Source organism: Falco punctatus, assembly GCF_963210335.1.
Source record: "Falco punctatus genome assembly, chromosome: 10".
NCBI lineage: Eukaryota > Metazoa > Chordata > Aves > Falconiformes > Falconidae > Falco > Falco punctatus.
Window position 1 is genome coordinate 33,508,734 of NC_137590.1, and position 21,267 is coordinate 33,530,000.

The 21,267-nt window shown below is 38.9% G+C and overlaps 1 protein-coding gene across 9 annotated transcripts in view; it reads right to left on the reverse strand.

The window, feature by feature from the left end:
* The window catches only part of PPP6R3 (protein phosphatase 6 regulatory subunit 3), a 64,085-nt gene that overhangs the window by 20,041 nt on the left and 22,777 nt on the right, over window positions 1-21,267 (reverse strand). For all 9 annotated transcript variants that reach the window (XR_013930885.1, XM_080405507.1, XM_080405510.1 and 6 more), the window contains 13 exons: window positions 20,332-20,564; window positions 18,700-18,886; window positions 17,676-17,813; window positions 17,117-17,182; window positions 16,565-16,677; window positions 15,775-15,888; window positions 14,975-15,104; window positions 13,058-13,210; window positions 10,942-11,091; window positions 10,347-10,411; window positions 7,715-7,830; window positions 5,910-5,995; window positions 614-700 (listed from right to left, as the gene is read on the reverse strand). Coding sequence is in view for 8 of the 9 variants with exons in the window: in XM_080405507.1 (XP_080261633.1) it covers window positions 614-700; window positions 5,910-5,995; window positions 7,715-7,830; window positions 10,347-10,411; window positions 10,942-11,091; window positions 13,058-13,210; window positions 14,975-15,104; window positions 15,775-15,888; window positions 16,565-16,677; window positions 17,117-17,182; window positions 17,676-17,813; window positions 18,700-18,886; window positions 20,332-20,564 (1,638 nt within the window). In the remaining variant the exon portion in view is untranslated. The remainder of the gene's footprint in view (window positions 1-613; window positions 701-5,909; window positions 5,996-7,714; window positions 7,831-10,346; window positions 10,412-10,941; window positions 11,092-13,057; window positions 13,211-14,974; window positions 15,105-15,774; window positions 15,889-16,564; window positions 16,678-17,116; window positions 17,183-17,675; window positions 17,814-18,699; window positions 18,887-20,331; window positions 20,565-21,267) is intronic.

Sequence of the window (21,267 nt, forward strand, 5' to 3'; positions counted from 1 at the left end):
GGTATTAAGGGTCTATAAAGTTAAAAGCATTTGAACTGCTGGGTACAACCCGTCACAGGACCATACTTAGCTCTATGTATTGTTGTGACAGCCGTAGAATTTGATATTTTGCCAAAAACTCTAAATAACAAATCATCCTTGTTTCCTCATCAAAATAAGGGTCAACATTAAAAAAAAAAATCTATTAGCAAACCCAAACAAACTCTTATTTGCTTTCATAGCAATTCACACTTGCCAGAGAACACAATTAGAAGCCACCATTTCAAACGCAGTATCTAGTAAGAACTAAAGTTAACACAGAAACTGCATTCAACTTAGTCAGACATCTGGCACATAAAACATGCTCTTGGGTATGGTGAGTAGAGTTCTACATACACAGAATGATCGAAGACCAAAAACTGGAAGGCACACCAAGATATCATGACTCATTAAAAAGCCATACCTGTGGGTTTGATAAGACAGTTGTGTGCATGCACACGCCTAAGTTTTATTCTAAAATTTCTAGGTTTGTATTTGCTTGTTATAGAAATATAAGCTCCGCTGTTTTTTTAAAAAAAAGTGTATTTATATGTACAGAAAAAGTAAATTATGCTGTTTACAGAATTCAACTCACCTGCTGCAAAGAAGAATCCTGTGAGAAGCCAGTTTCTTTAAAGTCAATTTCATCATCACTGGAAGAATGAATGTGGCAGGTAGTAACCTATACAAAGGAATTCAGTCATTTGCATAGTATATGATGAGTGTACTGGCATTATCTGCCTGGATCTTCAGTTTCATATCAAAACAAGAAACTGATTTATTTTTAGATTTCCCCGACTGCTATACCACATAAAATTCCCTGGAGTATTTCAATAGCATTAACATATGCACGAGCATTAGATACCCCAAAAAAGCCAAGGCTTTTGACCACTGCAAAATGACTATTTAACACAGAAAAGCCAGTCTTACAGCTGACAGTTGTCTCAAACAACATGAGACTAAACTCATGTCACGTCTTTGTACTGCATTGAATATATCAAATAGCAAGCAAATCAGTTGTCACCAAAACACTATGTTATTTACAGAAATCCTCCTCCTTTCCCATATATAAAATATATTAAAAAATTCAAGGAAAACTGTCTAAGGTATCTACAGGATTTACAAAAAGACCAAAGAATTAAACTTCAGAAATCCATAACCAATGTGTACTTGCGGAAACAAACATGGAGTTGTTGCCACAGCAACTGCTGTTTAAAACATTAGCTTGAAAGAAGATTTTTTGTTTTATTTTATTATCTGACATAGAACTAGTGGCACTAGTTTGTTCAGTGACTACCATCTAAGCAACATGCTCTTGGAAGTACTCATCTTCAATCGATACAGCACTCCAAAGTAATTTTACCTGAGACAGCAATTAGCTAAATAAGGGTCAGCTGTTGCTACTGTTAAGACCTATTCTATGAAGGATCACTAGTATAAAGCAAACCTACAAATGACAATTTTTACTGTACGATAATATATTGCATTATTCTGCACACTCCTACAACTCCATGTTACATATTCTCAAGTCAAGTCAAGCAGTTCGTGAATTCCTTGTGTTTTCTTAAAAAAAAAGTCTATACAAAAGGAGTACAGAAACGCATATAAGGCTTCATACAAGACTGCCACATTTCTATGCTACAGTCAGGACGCATGTGCAAGAGAAATTAAAGCCGTTATCTCAGGTATGTTGTGCTTTTATGCTTTTTCTTCTGTTAGTGTAACAGTTAAAAAAAAAAACAGGAACTGTTTTATTCTTGTACATCTACCATTCAGTCCTGCACTGCACTTTGCATACCAGAAGTGCCCCGACTTAAAGTTACTGAATTTCTGAAGGAAACCTGACCCATTAACACTAAAGCTGTCAGTAAGTGGGAAAAATAGTAATAAACCAAATTCTCTCTCTGGGCTTGTTGTGTCTGGAGAAGTCCAATGACATACTGATGGAAGACATCAGATAATGTATCTCAAATGACAGACCAACTCCATTGAAGGTTAGTGTGCTCACTGTAACTCACTGTATATTTATGAAAACATTCTCGCAAAGCCTGCATGCTTGTCCTGCTTTCAGCTGGGAAAGAGATTATTTTATTCTTCGTAGCTGGTGCAGTGCCGTGTTTTGGCTTTGATGTGAGAACAACGCTGATAGCACACTGATGGTTTTGGTTGTTGCTGGGTGGTGTTTATACTAAGTGAAGGACTTTCCGGTTTCTTGGGCCCTGCCAGCCAGAGGGCTGGGGGGCACAAGAAATTAGGAGGGGACACAGCCAGGACAGCTGACCCAGACTAGCCAAAGGGATATTCCACACCATATGACATCATGCTGAGTATATGAACTGGGGGAAGAAGGAGGAAGGGGGAGACATCTGGCATTATGGCCTTTGTCTTCCCGTTACGCATGATGGAGCCCTGCTGCCCTGGGGATGGCTGAACACCTGCCTGCCCGTGGGAGGTAGGGAATGAATTCCTTGCTTTGCTTGTGTGTGTGGGTTTTGCTCTACCTATTAAATTGTTCTTATCTCAACCCCTGAGTTTTACATTGCTTTCCAATCCTCCTTTCCACCCCTCTGGGTGAGGGGGAGTGAGCAAGTGGATGCGTGGTGCTTGGTCGCTGGCTGGGGTTAAGCCACAACAATGCTTTGACGTAACTACAGAATGCCTTGTAGCTACAAGGCACTCCGTACCACAGCCCGCGCAGCCCTACACACCACCCCCTTTCATGTGGGCATAGTTTGAAACAACAGAAGTTAATATACTTAACCATTTACAACTACAACTTGTTGGGAAAAAGACACCCAAACCCAACATTATTTAGCTTTAGTTACTACTAAAGAACAGGTTAATCCTCAGTAGAAATCCTGCCCTTACTGCTGTACCAGAACCAAGCCCAGGACTCTTAACTAGACATAGCATCTTCCGCCCCAAACTCTCTGTTTCGGAGCCAACAGGACACAAGGCCCAAGTAACTGCTCTTGTTTTCTGACAGCTGCTGTAGTTTAAGCATAAACCTGGATGGAGGAACTAGCACTACTCCTCCCTAATAAATAGCAGAATTGTGCCAGGGAAGGGAGTGGGAGTGACCACTGGAAATTGCAGCAATTAGGTCTTTACTTAAAGCTCTCCCTATTGAGAGCAGTTGCTTTCCAACACCCACACGTGGCACAGGCACTTGTCACAAATAATTCATTCTAATACGTGGCTTTTTTGCCTCATTTCCTGGTAACACTGAGAAGAATCTTCTGAAGAGAAAGGAACTACATGGTGATTTTTAAGGCAACCATGAATGATTAGTCCTCTAGACTTACTTTTAGGCTTAGTGGCGGCTTATTATCCTCACCTGGTCTTTAAGTATACCTCATGAACATTTAATATCATTACTAGTATTGGAAGGATGGCACAAAGATACATTTGAAGTCATAAAGTCTCCTGTACAAATCTAACAAATTGTATAGCATTCTTCACAGTACTAGCATCATTAATGCGCCCTGTCTAAAGAGAAAATGAACAATTACTCCACACTTGTTTAATCTTCAGCTAGGTAAGTGTAAGCAGGTAAAGCTTAGCCAAGTACTGCCTGCCTTCTACCAAAAGGACAATTAGCAGTATAAAAACAAAAATAAACTTCCTGTGAAGTCTCTAAAGTGTTTTGGGTAAACTGAGATAGTTCTGCTACATGCTTACCTCCAAGTCTGCCGTGAATGTTGTTTTACAAAACATACCAAGAACGTTTTTGAAAGACAGAAAAGGAGAAAGAGAATGAAAGGAAGAGTGTTGACAGATTTACAATCCACATCCCTGATGTAAAACTGACAAAGAATAGTCTCATGGCAGCAGCAGCAGTTCAATAACACATGAGAGCCCAGGACCCACACCTTGCTCTGTTACAGTAAAAGAGCTTTGTTGAGCACCAAATGACTGAAGCATTGGAAGTACTCACAAGATCAGTTATTTCCACAGCCTTCACACAGCTAACTTATTTACATTTTTTTTTAATGACCTTCACATCCTAAGAGTATGCATACACATAAAGACCAGATCATCTCAGCTTAGCAAATCCAGTAAGTTGACTGAAGATGATAAAGTCTAACAGTAAACCACAGTTCTGTCATTCAGGTCAGGAACCGGGCGCTCAACTATTTTGTCACCCATGACTAGATTCTGCTCAACAGCAGCTTGCTTAGGACAGAAAAACCATGAACCACGTAAATAAGTCTGCTCATCTACCCAGCAATAAATTTTCTATGGATTAGCCATATATTAAGAAAGGTGTGCTTAGGATCTTGTGCTGGGGACATTGAACACCCACACTTTAAAAAAGGTATATAATTTTTCAGGTATAAACACTAGTTCTGGTAAGCTGTTTTAACCCAGGATGCTTTCATCAGCTTACAGAAGAGCTCAAACTCTCCAACATACCAAACTGTCCAGGTTTTCAGATGGAGAGAACAAGTCTGTGGAGACCAAAGCACAGATCAAAAGCAAGAAAATATGGGACAGTGTAACTGCAAGTACTGTGGGGTTATGCTTTCAGGACACATCCATACAATAACCATAACTTAAACTTGACTCAGTAAAACAACAAGCTGAGTTTTCCAAGAGATCTGTCTTTTAGTATCTCCTACGCCGCACTGTACTACCCACTACTGTTTATCATTCTACTAATCCAAGGCTCACGAGACTTGATCATGCAAGCAGGAACAAAGTCTATAGGTTTAGATATTCAAAGACACAGTATTTTCCAGATGGCATTTTAGATATAAGAATTTGTTTTAATAATCCTTATTTCTATTCATCTGAGTATTGTTGAGTTTGGAGATGTTTTAAATGAAGTTTTTACTGTTGTTACATCAAGTACATCCAAGTAAATGACCGTGTATCTAGAGAGCTAATTATCTTATAAAGTTAAAAATCACCTTAAAATTCCACCTCTTTAGATGACTCTTCTCTTGGTCTTGACCAAGAAGTAGTTTCTAACAAGAGGAACACACTATTGTGCAAGCACTATGAACAAATTTGCATTCAGAGCCTCATGGAAAAACTACTATTTGTATATGATTTGGTCTTGCCCACAAGTTGCACAGTTCCAGATTAATCTCCTATCGCTTCTGTTGCCACACACACCATGTTAGCACTATGTTCCAGTTGCTATATTATGTTGAAATAGTAAATTTAACCATCTATCAGCCTTACAACCCAATTAATACAGGAATGAAGCTAATGAAGCCATGTGCAAAGCATTCCTGGAGAAGACAGGTGTATTAAAATTCATTAACTGTCCTTGACATTGGAAACAGTCTCTGCTTATTAAAGTCTCCCAGTGATTACTCTTAAACCGCATGTTGCTCATGATTGCACAAAACCTCTTTATACTTCCACTTAAGTTTAAAGCTTCTTTTCCGTAACTATTACCACTACTGCTGTGTGCAGAAGAAATAGCACATGTGCACTACAAAAGCCCACAAAGTTACTTAGGCAACGTCAGTAACACGTGCAGTGGGATGCAGGTAGCATTCTCCCATTAAACGTATATGCTTATTTACATGCAGTAGATAGAGCAACTAACACCACCTCCTGTAGTTTTAGTTTGTAGTTTTCAAGCAGACAGGAGCTTTCAAAGACACCAACTTGAAGTTGTAAAGAAATCTTTCTTCTTGATGATCATCTGGGATGAGCTATACAAACTGAACTACTGCAAGATTCCTGTACAAGATATTAATGATATGGCTTTAGCTGAAGTGTAAACTAAAGAATTTCTAGTTCCATAGCTCAGCAGCTAGACGCACCTACTAACACAAGTACATCGTAGTTGGGAAGACTGGTTGTGCTGCTGACAAGAAACAAGGGCCCAAGTAAACTGCAACAATTTTGCTACCTTACCCATTACTACTTACCAGGTCCACTGTATTCCTCTTGTTAGTCTCTCCTAACGAGCTTGTGCAGAATGTCTCCCATCGCTCTCTAACCTCCTCAGGAAGCTCTAGCACAGGAAACAAAAAAATCCCAATTTGATACTATTGACAACAGAGCATCACTTAATTTTTAATTGTTCTCTTCTGCTCTACCAGAAGTACTGCAAAGAGCATACACATCCCTCCTAAATCCATGATTACTCCATCTACCAAACAAGTCCAAATTAAGCAGGTATCTATCTTTTCACATTTATTTCAGAGAGACTTCAGCAAAGGTTTAAGGATGGTAGGTTTTAAATTGAATACATCAATAATATTTTCTTCTTTTATCCAACAGCTACCTTTTAAGTTTGATTTGCAGAACCACAAATGGTCAGGGTTGGAAGGGACCTCTGGAGATAGCCTAGCCCAAGCCCCCTGCTAAGGCAGGTTCACCTAGAGCAGGCTACAGAGTCACATCTAGGCAGGTTTTGAATGTCTCCAGGGAAGGAGACTCCACAGCCTCTCCAGGCAGCCTGTTTCAGTGCTCCATCACCCACAAGGTAAAGAATTCTTTCCTCTGATTCAGAAGGAACTTCTTGTGTTTCAGTCTGTGCCCACTGCCCCTCATCCTATTGCTGGGCACCACTGCAAAGAGCCTGGCCCTGTCCTCTCAGCACTTGCCCTGGAGAGATGTGTGTGCATCGATGAGATCCCCTCTCAGCCTTCCCTTCCCCAGGTCTGGCAGGCCCAGCGCTCTGTCCTGCTTTCAGCTGGGACAGATTATTTTATTCTTCGTAGCTGGTGCAGTGCCGTGTTTTGGCTTTGATGTGAGAACAACGCTGATAGCACACTGATGGTTTTGGTTGTTGCTGGGTGGTGTTTATACTAAGTGAAGGACTTTCCGGTTTCTTGGGCCCTGCCAGCCAGAGGGCTGGGGGGCACAAGAAATTAGGAGGGGACACAGCCAGGACAGCTGACCCAGACTAGCCAAAGGGATATTCCACACCATATGACATCATGCTGAGTATATGAACTGGGGGAAGAAGGAGGAAGGGGGAGACATCTGGCATTATGGCCTTTATCTTCCCGAGTAACCGTTACGCATGATGGAGCCCTGCTGCCCTGGGGATGGCTGAACACCTGCCTGCCCGTGGGAGGTAGGGAATGAATTCCTTTGCTTTGCTTGTGTGTGCGGGTTTTGCTCTACCTATTAAATTGTTCTTATCTCAACCCTTGAGTTTTACTTTGCTTTCCAATCCTCCTTCCCATCCCTCTGGGTGGGGGCGGGTGGTGGTGTGAGCAGGTGGCTGTGTGGTGCTTGGTTGCCAGCTGGGGTTAAACCATGACACTCCCTCAGCCCTTCACCATAAGGGAGATGCTCCATCCCCTCATCTCTGCAGCCTCTGCCAGCTCCGCTCCAGCAGTTCCCTGTCCCTCTGGAACTGGGGAGCCCAGCACTGGACGTGGCACCCCAGATGTGGCCTCACCAGGGGAGAGTAGAGGGGGAGGATCACCCCCCTCGACCTGCTGGCCACGCTCCTGATGCCCCTCAGGATCCCACTGGCCACCTTGGCCACATGGGCATGCCCTGCTGGGCCCATGGGCAACTTGCTGCCCACCAGAACTTCCAGCCTTTCTCTGCAGAGCTGCCTTCCTGCGGGTCACCACCCCTAGTCTTACTGCATAAGGTTGTTCCTCCCTAGGTGCAAGACCTCACACTGGCCTTTACTGAACTTTCTGCAAATTCATTTCCTCAGAATTTGGTAAAGAAAGCCATTAGGCAAACTTAAGACCATTAACATTACCTTTAATGAGCTGTTGTACTAGCGTACTGTTTGGCCCCTTATCTGTACTATGCACAATACAGTTTGCTATCCTTGTCAGATGACCCATATAGCCATGCCGTCTTCCTCCTTCAGCCCTGCAAGAAACAAAAGGAATTTAACTGCCTGCACTCAGAGCAACTGTGCTATCATATTTCGTTATAAAACCTACCAGAGTCAAGAAGTTAGAGAAGACAAATAGAGTAGGTGTTCTTAAGCAGAACACTTGCATCCTAAAACCAAAAGGTTCACAAAAATACTCAAGAATTTAAGAATCCAACTGGTTTGGCTACGTTGAGCCAGCTAAGAAGACTTAACAAGCATGTAAACTACCAAGAAGGAAGTGCACAGTTTCTGAACAGGTTATTTCTGCTTTCACATTTGTGTGTGTGGGTAGAAAGAAAAGCATACAGCATTACCAAGATAATGACAAAATTAATAGATCCACAATTTTTAGGAAATTTCTGTTGCTGGGAGCATTTCTCAAAACTCAAATTACACTGAATGGTCTCTCAGAGCTTTGAGTATATGATCAAAAGTTAAATTCTTAAATCCTAAGCACACTCTACTATTGCAGAGTTTCTTAACATTACATTTAGCATACAGAGCTGAAATGGCATGAACAACTGAAATTTAAGTTAGGATCATTGCTTTCCTGACGTTTAGGAGTGACATTTAAGTGAACACCAAAGATACAATTACAAGGCAATTCAAAGATATTTTTTTTTTCTTGCATACAAAGATGTAACAGAACTGCTTTGTAGAAACAGGAGCTACCAGTTTTCAGAGTACTTAGAGTTGCTACGATCAACTGGAACTGTTCTAGATCTGACCAAAGAGCTAAAGTGAGAGCTCCAACCTGAACTGAATTTCTAGCATTTAGCTGCAAGTTAACCAGATATTTGCATGTCAGCTTTTCAAGGTTTTTATCTTATTTTATATAAAAAGCGCAAAATCACGTAAGACCCACTCAATTGGCTAGACAAAAACCCCATGACTGAATTTTTTGTAAATTGGCAGCAGTTCAGCAAGTAGCTTATGCTATGCAAACACAAATCACATTACTTGATCTTCCACCACCACCATCATCATCACACAGAGGTAACTGAAATTATATCAATGCCAGATGTCACGAATGAAACAGTATCACATTGCTCACAGGAACAAATTGACAAAGAGATTGCAGTCTTGTTTCCTTGACTGCTTAAGCAACAAGTCCATTCAAAACAAGCCAACACATGATGATGGCAAAGGTTATTTCTAATACAGGATATACCATAAAGAACATTTGTATTTGACAAAGTGGACTGAATAGTCACTGCCTAGCCAGAAAGTCTAGAATATGATTGTATCCTGTTAGCAAACGCTTATTAATCCCACTGAATCAAACAGCTTTTTACCAGCAGAAAGCATTTTAGAAAACTCCATTTCCTGAAGCAGCTAAGGTAAAAATATTTTTATCTTAAAGACTTATCTTTTATATTTGGAGTCATACCCACAAAAAATTGGATTAAGGGGTGAATTACTTAGCCTGATTGTGCTTTTATCTGCAAAGAATTGATTTTTATTGGCAAGAAACAATCTGAGGTTTACTACAATATTTTCCATATTAGTATTTGCAAATGTGACACTAAATGTCTAATTCACCCATATAATAAGCACTTGATCAAGAACATTCTTATCCAACCAAAGAACAGTTTTAGGTTGGATCTACGGAAATAGCCTTCCATACTTCTCTCCTATGAGAGTCTAGATCCTGTTAAACTTGGCAGTTCTCTAACCTCAGGAGAATATGATAGAACACATTTGGGAACACATGTTTTCTATAGTTAATAAATTAAGTCACATTCCCTTTCTTCATACCATCCTCTTCACCTACTTCAACACCCTTATTTTCAGGTCAGTTACATTAGCCACATATTTACTACCTGATTCACAACAAATAGGAAGAGGAATATTCTGGGGAGTAGAACTGTCTCAAATAACACACTAGCAAACCAGCAACACTATCTCAAGTCACCTAACTCAGTATTTTGACAGGTCAGAGCTAACATTTACTGTTCAGTATCTCCTGAGCCAAAGGAGCTTTCTGAAAGCTGTTTTACCACCCCAGGTGAAGACTGACTTTTTTTTTTGCTCTTGTTGTGAATACAGATAATATTAGCTTCTGAAATTTCCATCCTTTCACAAACACACACACTTTAAAAAGTTAGTCCGTGCTGCGGACTTGGCTTTTACTACTTAGGAGTCTGTTGCTCCCCAGTACGTAACATGCCTTGATGTGTTCCTAAGTTTTCAGTTGCTTACTGGAGAGAAGCACTGCCTGTCCTCTCAAAACTTATGGTATGTTTCTGTACTTGATGATGGGTAGACTTCAAAGATCACAGTACTATCTTATACATGGCAAGAGTGACAAACTACTGTATTCTCAAATAGTCATGAGAAAAAGCATTAGAATGCTACCAAAAGCAGTACAAGAGAGCACTTTAATCCAAATATTAACATAGATGTGTTTTTAGGACTGGTCAGATGAGTTACGAATTGGCCATACATTCATTTCACCATTCAAGTCTTATGCAGGTAATTGCAGGGAATGAGAAAACTAGTTACTCACTGTTTCTTCTCATTCATCTCCCATGCTTCAAGTATTCGTTCTATTAATTGGCACTTAAGGAAGAGCTGTCAAAGAAGCAAAATATGCTTAGCAGCAGTAAAGTGGAACACTTACTCATTTTACAATTGATTCTAACAAATAAAGTCTTACAAGACAACCAGTTCCAGGTTCAGGATAAGTCCTTTCATTATTAAAGGGTTTAAAGTTCAGAAGAGGCAGTCAGATCCCAACCAAAAACCTAAAAGCTAAACCTATATTAATTCTACTTCTCCTTATAGCTGCTGAGTTGTAGAAGCATGACGCTATTGAAATAGCAATTTTAATTCTTAACAATGCAATTTTAATACTTAAGAGGAACAACTTCAAGGAAACTAAATACTTGCAGCTCTGCACGCATGCTCATTTTGGGACAACAAAACTCTATTCTATGGCACTTTCAGATTGAACACCCTGAACTAACATTTTAAAAAAATATATTCTTGTTCATCATACACGTAACTCAAGTAAAATTGGGGTATACTTTATGTAAGAGTAACTGCTACGATAGCCTGAACACAGGAAAATTCAGGAGATTCCCAAAAAACCCACAACTTACATGTTTCAGTAAGAGATTGTCCCCAGTGGAATCCTGATCTGTAATTGTGCCATTTTCTGTGCTTTCAAGAGGACTTGCAAGAATCAATGCAATACAGATTTCTACTTGAGTATGCAAAAAGTTGTTCCATGTATACTTAAAGAACATGTCCTGAAAAACAAATTCAACAAGGTTTACAGAAACCAAGGATGTTTCATTAAACATAACCAGTAGACTCACCCCAACAAGTTATCTGAATGACTATGCTAGATTAAATTCTTTGAGTTTTACAATAATTATTACTGTGCAAGAAAAATTTGTGACCTACAAAAAAGTTAATTCTTGTGCTGGCTGTTATCTGAACACAAGCACCACACCATCATACTGGATCAGAACAAGAACTCAGCTGTAACTGGATTTATCCTGGGGGTAAACAATAACACACTTTCAAAGGACAAAGGGAGGAACGACACTCCCCACTTCCACTCTTTCCGCCAGCTACAGCCCAGAGGGTCCCAGAGTCAGAAGGGTTATTTATGACCTCAGTAGCCCTTGACATGTTTCTTTTTCCACTTTACCTTCTAGCATCTACAATACCATTATACTGTGCTCCTCATTTCAGTGAGATTCCTTACAAAGTCGTATTGACCCGTTTTGAACTAGTCATCTACTAATTTTATTCTACTACAGAATGCTACCCCAGATAATCTAGCTGCAGTTTAAGATTAAATGCCTTACACAGTAGAGAAAAATACTGAGTTTGGATATGTTTAGTCATTTAGTCATGTTCCCAGTTCTCCACGTTTTTCCTTTTAAACATAGTAAAGACTTTTTTTTAAGCTTTATGTTGAGTTTTCAGACTACTTACTGCAAAATTCAAATGATTGCTGTCACTGGTAAAATGAAATTAGTTATGGAAATGAGTGCAGTGATTGGAACAGTATTAAATAATTTAAGTCTCATTCAAAAACCAGCTAAAGATCTTCAGTTTTCCTTCTAATGACATCCTCCCATAGAGATACTCTACCAGAACTAGACAGCTGCTTTTCCTAAGTTAAGTACGCACAGTAAAGCATGTGCTGTTTCAGCAAACAGCACAAAGCACCGGTAAGTTTATACGGCTGTAAGAACTTTTCCTCCGTGTGTAAAACCGGCAACAGAAAAGCATGTTCAAAATTCACGGGGTTTAGTTTACAAAACAATATACTTAAGAATATGCCAGTGTTCATAGCACGTATGTTCCCTTGGACAACACATTTAGAAAAAACTTCAGTTACAGTGAGGTTAGGTGCTAACTTGTATGAAAACAGCTACCTGCAAACCCAAGCTGTGCAGAGAAACTGAGATGAAGATATTACAAATGCAGCTGCATTGATTAGTCAAAGGAAAAAGGGCTTTTAGACTAACAGAATTTAGGGCAGAGAAAATATTTATACTTCAAGTTTGCAACCGCCTTCTTAGAAGCAGAAGCTTTATGTGTTGTACTCGGAAACTGCAGTGTAAGTTCCCTCATGTTTTGATAGTTAATTTTTTAACCAATACTTGAATTTTTTTGGTCAAGCTAAACACAAAGAATATGTCCTACTATAGTTGAAATACAAGGTAGGAAACACTTGAAGTATACATTCCACATTAGCAAAAAGCAGAGAGTCAACTGAAAGTTTGTTGTGCAACATTTTGCTTTCAGATGTTTGAAGGCACACGAGCTACCAAGAATAACTGCCCCTTTATAGGCCAGTACCGAGATACCATTTGGTGTACCACATGAGACACAAAGGGGTTTTTAAGGAACAACTTGGGAAAAGAATGAAAACAGCAGGAAAGCCTTGAACACAGCTGAATACTTGAGAACATACAGATGAAAAAATAAGCTTGTTCAGAAAACCACTTCATGTATTTCTAGAGGTGTAAATAAGAAAGAAACCAGTGAGCAGAGGAAAATGTTGACTTCAGACTATCAATTTAACAGTAAAGCCCAATACTAAAAGTTCTTAAACAGTGCAACAGAAGCCACACCACAGATATGCAAAAAAGTTAAGGTAGGAAATATATGACAAATTTTCTGCAGTGACAGAAAAAACTGACAAGATCTTAATAACAATCCGTAAAAATAAAGGCAGCAGCATAAACTTCTTACCAGTATTACTCCTATGCTGTTAAGCTCTATAAGCTCCTGATTCACACTGCTTGTATTCGTCTGTAAAAGGCTAGATATTAATCTAATCACGTTTAAACGCGTGTTTCCCACAGGTGGATCCAATACACCCCAAGTTGTCTTCATGACACCTTTCTGAAAATGAAACAAGGATATAACAGACCCCATTAAAATACATAAAATAAGCTTTTAAAAAACAGCTCATTACTATGCACAATGGTAAGAGCAGTGCTTAAAAATACAATACAATCAATCCTTGAGCAGCAGTCTTACCTTCACTGTGCAAAACAGCAATTTTCAGTTCTGAACACTATAGCTTATTTTAACTCCATAGACAGGGAATAATAAAAACAGCCACATGAAACCAGTGACATTGTCAAAACCGATGGTTAACTACAGACAGAACCTCAAAGTAGATGAGCATTCTACCCAATCTTGAAATTAATTAGGAGATACTACTTGGGAAGTGCTTCTCCCTGGTTAAGCCAGCCATAGTCTACATTGTTCCAATATACACAGAACAGCTAGGTAGACAGTTTCTAAATATTTAATGCCTCAACCACCCGACCTTCACATACCTGAAAACAACTTCATTAAGCAACAGGCTTCTCTAGTATCTTATTCTAATTTTAGCTGGTTAACAAATTGGAACTGATGTCACGTAACTAAGTGCCAGCCAGTAAGAGAAATCTTGTGTTAGCTACTGTAAAAGCTAAAAATCTAGTAGCAAATATGCTACGAGCAGGAGAATTCATAATGAAAATGTCTTCCAATCTTAAGGCACAAACAGGTTTTCATGAAGAGACCACTACTGCCTTCTGTAACACTGAACGCCACTTTTGCCTGACCAGCACCACCCTTGCATCAGAAAAGATAAGTGACAACCTGCTAGCTCATTTCTCCATTCCTTACATAAAGCAATGATCTAAGGATGGTCATTTAACTAGTGCTTAAAACGATCAGACTCAATAACTCTAACTCCACTAGATGACTTATTCAAATGCTAAGTATGAGTATTTTCTGATGATTAGACAAGTACCCTCTGTGACCCTGCTTTTACTGTAATATAGACCTGTATCTTGCCACATTGTTGCAATACGCAAAAGAGTTTCTTTGCATTATCTTTCTGCATTTGGAAATCCTGAGGTCTCATCTTCTCCCAGCTAAAATAAACTGTAACACCACCTTAACTCCCTACACATCTGGTATTTCATACACCTCAGGTCTTTATTTCCACTTTGGCCCACAGGTCCTTCTTTCTTATGGACCATGGCACTCCGTTCAAGGTGCAGCACCCCAGCTGAAATTCTGCCAGTGAAAATTTGAGTGGAAAAATATGAAAGGATCATAGGTAAACCCCCTATTTATACATCTTCTATTTATCTTTTTGCAACAGCCTGACACAGTTAAGTTGCTTAAATCAGTTGAAAAGCCCAAAGAATTTAACATGCCTAGAGTGCCAGGTGCATGCTGTGGAGCTGGTCTACTTGTGTCCTGGGCAAGTCTAGAGAAACGTGGGCCATGCTGAAGTTCCAGACAACTGAAGCATCCATAGTCTGTGTTTCCTATTCTGCCAGGATTTCCAAGGGGAGGGGGAAGAGGACCCACCTTAAGAATATTTAGCAAATCCCTTTTCATTGCTTTCAAAAAGTATGAATTGCTTCAAGGCTATTCTGCCAATTAAACAAAGTTTAAGCTGGAAAACCCTATCAAGTAGCACAACACATTGGTTCAGGGACACTAATGAGCAGCAAAGCTCACAAGAGGCTGGGAAGGAGGCTGGGTACTTGCCCAGACGTTGTCAAACTGCATTTTGTCTGTTGTTATAACCTGCCTAAAATACAGTCACATAGCAACAGTCTTGTTTCAATTAATTTGGTAAAGTTAGGTTTCACTTACTTTTGGAGGCTCAAGTAAGAGTTCATGGAAGGATGAAAGTCGTGCTTTTATGGCTTCTAAAACACTTTTGTTGACCGAATATGTTGAATTGCTCATGCCTGGAGGACAGATCTCTATATGGCCTTCAAATCTAACACACACAAGCAAAATCTGATAATTAATATCAAAACTAGTTGTAAAGCATCTTTAAGGTATGATTTTGAGAGTGTCACAGTTCTGAAGGCACGTGAAAAGAGGAGGCCAGCAAAAAGATCACGTTACAAATACAAATTAAGTGTGAATTAATGGTTGAACAAGATTTTTCTAAACACCATCTCTAGTATTTTCAGGTTTATTGTGCTTGAAATCACTGATATAGTTTTGAGATTAAACACTACAGCTGTTTTTTCCTCTTTTGAAGCAGATCAAGAGCTTCATTCATCTATCCTGAACAAACAAGTTGAATGTACCAGAGATCTGTTCAGCGGTTTCTCAAAATGAAGTTGTAATAAAACTCTGAATTTAAAAAGCTAGAACCCATTCGTTGCACTGTACGTATTTACTCTATTCCTTGTATGCAGAAACAAATTGATGAAATGCAGTTAGTCTGATCTGTCACATGACAGTTAACTGGCCTGCAGAAAAGACCAGTCACTTGGTGAAATTGTAGCAATGCCAACTGCGATCACTTAGTTTCCTTTTACTTACACGACAGACCACAGAAGCAGTTCAGTCATAAGCATACGGAAGACACTTGCTAATGTTGAGCAGTAGTTTAATTAAATTACACAGGCATAATTTAAGCCAAATAAAAGACTTACGTCTGTCGTCGTGTCTCAAGTAAGGTCAAGAGTATTTGGATTGCACTGACTATTGCAGATTCATTTTTTTCTTTATGAAAAATATTAGACAGCAGCTGCTCTATGATTTCTTGTCTGAAAAGAAAAGCATTGGTATCAGATACAACACTACTTCAAGATAGAGCTGTTAACAGAAGTAGCTACCATTTACCTATGTAAAATTAATAAAGGGATAATAAAAAGAAAGCCAGTAGCTATTTCAAGCTAGCAGGTACCGCTAGGACAATCACTCCCATCCTTACTGCCACAAGGATATTCTCCTATTAAGATCACAGAATCATTTAGGTTGGAAAAGTCAGATCAAAAATCCAATTCAGCTTGCCCTAACAGCCACACAAGCCTAAAACCTATAACCAAAAGAGAATACAGAAGCACCTCCTCTGGCAGAAACACACACCTAGATTAACTGAAAACAAGTAAGTGATCAAAGCCAAAGTCTCCCATGCGTACACTGCACAGTATCAAACTGACCTCTACACATCTGATCCCACTTGGCAGCGCAGGAAATATTTTAATGAGACAATCCCCACCCTCCCCCCATGAAGTCCTCCATGTGGACTCTGCTTACTTGCAGAGTATTTTTATTAATATATTTTTTAAAGTATTTATTTTAAATCACACAGATGACAGGTAGCCAAGAAAATTCACCTGAAAAGCGGCGCTCTCCATTTCTAAAGGTTTTCAAGGTCAAAAGTTAAACCCCATAATTTTTATGAACTGAAAATAAAATCAGAAATTTAAACCATCTTACTTCTCTAGACTGGCAAGCAGTGGATCTGGTTCTGAACTGTTCTGTACTTGTAACATCTGATCTCTGCTTAGACGAATAATTTCACAGAGTGACTGCGATGCATTTGAATGCCTCTGGAACAGAAAAACATAGCTTTTCACTGTAAAGTAATAACATACTGGACTAATTCTTCAATTAAAAACTGTGAAAGATTCAACTCCGAAAGAGTCTCTCCTACCCCAAAATATTCAAGCAATAGCTTCATGCCATAATTAAGACTCAACAAGACAAAAAAAACTTGATGCATGGGGTAAGAATCTATTTCCAGTATTAAGATAGCAAAACACTAGAGTTTAATCTTCAAACAGCACTCCATATGCATAAAGCTTTGACCAGGATCTGATGGGGGCGGGCGGCAGTGGGTGAAAAAACCCTATACATCCTCCCTCAAATGATCCACACCTAAACTGCTGAAATGAGCAAACAGAAAACAGTAAAACTAAGAAGTTTTCACATTACGTTGTACAACTTGCTGAATAGACAGACCCAGAAGAGTGTCAGACCAATACTTACATCTTCATCTTGAGATGGATGTACTATTTCCACAAGCCGCTGGATAATTCTCTCCTCATTTAGCCACTGAAAAGTTTTTGTGGGCGTTAGTAACAATGTCATCCAAGTGAACAAATTAAATGGATAGAAACTAACCAAAACTAGTTGTTTGACAATTATCACAAGTCATACTGTTGATATTTCTAAAAAAGGACTAACAATACTTCAGAAGACAGGAAAAAAAGTAAAATCACTGTTTCTGAGCAACTGTAAAAAAGAAAGCCTTATGTATAATTTTAAAATAAACTTTCTGATGCCAAAAAGTGTTCAGTAAGGTCCAAAACATTTTTAAAACTGCATCTAGCAGTGTTAAATTAGATACTGAAGATGAGAGGAAGAGACCAGCCCCTCAGGTTCTAAGCTGTCCCCACAAATGCTCTGGCTCCACTACAAAAGTATTGGCAGCTTGAAGCAAAAAGAACCCCACATGTCTAAGAAATAAGCTTTGTAAAACCAGCAAAAGATAAGCCACTTTACAGTTCACACGTCAAACAAAAGTCTTTCAAGACATTTTACTTACATTTAACACTTCTTGCCGGGGCTGTGGAGGTTCTATGCAAGTCAGTAGTCTGAGCAACAAGTCCATGATTGCAGAGGTCCCTATGTGCTTAATAATGAGGTCTACAAAATCATGCTTCCTCTTTAAAAAATCCACAATCTAGAAATTAAGAAGCGAGTTTACATTTGCTTATCTGGATTTTACATGGTAAATCACACCAACCAGTTTTGATTCTCTCTCCTACCAAATTGAGAAAATAAACGAGAACATCTTAAATGCTTTTGCCACTTAAAGCTTGCAGTACAAGGTGAGATAAAATAATACACATGTGTAGAGTAGCAAAAGTGGCACAGAACAGATTCATACTATATGTGGTATGTCTTGGTCCTCCTTCCACGCCCAACTTGCTGACCATGAACTACTTATACCCCAATGCACAGTCAGTTTTCCTTTTGGTATGAATTACTCTCATTCCTGCTTAGTGAGCAAAGCTCAACACAGCAAAACTTTAACATAATCAAGCAAGCTCTGTATTTGTTTCTATTAAAGATACAAAACAGTCAAAACTTAATTCATCCAGGTATGAGCACCAGTCATTGCAGCTGATGGCAGGACTGGGCCACATGAAGAGACTACAACGTTTCTGAACAAGGACTCAATATGTCTGGTCTTATTTAGTAAGAATTCTTCACACCAAATCAGACCCACTCCCACTGATTCAATTCAGCTACCTTCACCTCTAACAGCAATTAATGCAAATATCACCACGTAACATACTGAACTAAGCTAAGCCAGAAAGTAAACACACACACTGATCGCACAAATAGCTCAGGCAAATCTGAACCAAATATATGTTACTCATCCAGATATTTCTTAATCATGTGCATACCGTAAAAGAAGTTAGCATCTTCAACTAGTATGGAAGTTGGAATGCTCTTTTTTGACCCTGCTGCTATCCCTCAAACACACAGTCTTAAAGCAGCACTACTAAGTAGTACAACTTTATTAGAGCACTTGTTACACTGGAGAGCTTGTAAATATTTACCTGTTCTGGTTTTCTGCTTATAAGAATACTTAGCACCTTGCTGAAGAAACTGGCCAGTAAAGGGTTTAGAGGAGATTCATTTAAGAGGAAGCTGTACAGTTTCATAAGTAAGGATTCTTCTTCTCCCAGCCTATCATTGATCTGTGAGACATCCGATGTAAGCAGCTCACAGGATATGTTTGGATACCTGGGGAAAAGAAAATAAAATTATCCACCACTTATACTTCAAAGCTGTCATATTTCCAGCTCTGAATTCAAAACCTGGTAAGGCTTTTGACCAAGTTTTCAAGCAGGGTTGGTCTGCGCTAATTAAAGCGGCAAACTATTGCAAGATAACATAATTGCACATTTAGCCTACAAGCTCTGTTTCTTCACTTAAGAAATGGCCTACTCTGTTCTTCAGTAGCAACAGGACAACACTAGGGAAGTGAGGAAAAGAAAGGGCATGCTTTTATTTTAAGATCTATTGTTAAATCCATCTGTTCAAATACTGATCTCATTTCAGAAGCCACTTCATTTTCTGAAGGGAAAAAAAGTTAATTACCAAGAAATTAAGCATACTGATAGTACTGCACCAATACTGGGGAAGGAGCAGTGTGTTTGCCCCTTTCTAACATAACACTGATCATATTAAAAAGGTCAAAGGAATAACTTTAGGATTATTTTTATATATATATATAAATTATGTAGAAACTCAGTAAGCTAAGTCTGACAAAGCCTGCAAAACTAGCTATTTCTGACTCAGTGTCATGAAGCGGTACTACAGTTCAGAACACTGAGTAATTAAACCAAAGTGTCATCAAGACCAGTAATTTCCTGCACTTGACAGCACTATCACACACTCACACTAAAGTTAACTGACAGCATCAGCAGCTTACTCTAAGTGAAAGATGCTTCAATTACAAACTCTACTAGTAACACTTACAGGAGGAGGTTTGGTTTACCAGAAATGAAGTGCTGCAACTAAGAGTATAGCTTATTTCACTTTTTTTTTAACATACTGTTTTAAGAAAAAAGCAGCCTTCTGCATGGGCAACTTTAAAGTAGGCCAAAAATGGCAGAAGTGCTTTTATATATGAATTGCTAGGTTGACTTTTGAGTTTGAACCTTCCCAGCAAGGTAGCTGAACTCATGGCCATACCGAATTCTTTCGGTTCTAGGTCTACAAAGGAAAACACCAGCAATTAAGACATTAAGTACATTCTTTCAAGGAGTGCTACATATGCTTTTGAATAAGCATCTTCAAAACATCCTACCAGTCATCAATAAAAGCTAAGCACTTAACTAACTGTACTACCCAAATAAGGTTTTTCATTCAACTATTTTCTTATGAATCACAACTACAAGATTCTTCATATGAGTTCTGATTTTTTTTTTTAAGCGTCCTTTAAACAGCAACTGGGGTTTGGAAGCATTTGTAGGTAAGAGGCTTTCGTTTAGAAAATATGCAAATACATAGAACAATTTATTTAAAAGTTCTACAAAGCCCACTGATGACAAACTTGCTCTATAAAGATACCAGTATTGTACTACACAGCAGCATGCAGGGATTCAAAACACACTATCAAATTAACTGAAGTTACCCTTCTTTCCACCTTCCCAAATTTCCCCCACCCCCAAGAGTTTTCCTACTTATATCGAATTTTTTCATCCATGTCTTGAGGTGGCTCTTCAATTATAAATGAAACTAAGTCTTCCAAACATTCTGACTTCAGCAGAAACTCTATAAGTTTGCGATTCTGAGCCTTGCACTCTTGCAGAACATCATCTTCATCCATCAATTCCTTCAGTGTTACATCTTCTCTCTCTAGAAGTGTATCTATGTGGGATGACGAATGGAGATCAAATTTCCAAAACATGCTGGTCTGGATAAGAAGAATACACATAAAGCATTAAGTTTACAAATCTATTTAAGCAGTAGTATTATTTGTAGTATCACTTCACAGTAGTACTTCATAGCTTTTAAGCCCAGAAGTATCTGCACACAGACATTTTCTAGAACTCACGAGACAACAGTAGATGCTGATGATCAAGAGTTACAAAATCAGGCTTGATTAAAGATGACTGAATACTATGTAGTAATTTTTGTACCTTTAGCAATAGCCAATATTCTAACTTCCAAAGATAAAGTTAGGCAGCTCCAGGGTTTTACTTACATGAAAGGAACATGCTAATCTCCACTAAAGAAAAAAGGATAACTTTGATTTCCAATTTACTGAATTCACTCTTCCCAACTTCTATTTTTAATCTATCCACTGTGTCTTGGATTCAGAACAACTTGCTCTGCAATTAAGAGCTAGGGAAGATAAAACGGGCACTGCATTAATGCACTAGAGTACCACCTCTACCATTGAAGAAAATGCCTATGAAGGTAGAGGAATTTTAATAATTTTAACTTGCAGGCAACAAAGTGCTGGAGCCAATTTCAACACTGGACCTACTCTCTCACTGTACCTCCCTCCATAAACTCAACACAGGAGGAAGAACAAGGGACAATAAAATATCTTACACTAAGATGTGAAAGGGCAGTGGCCCCAACCACTGAAATACTGTAACAGGCCGTAACAA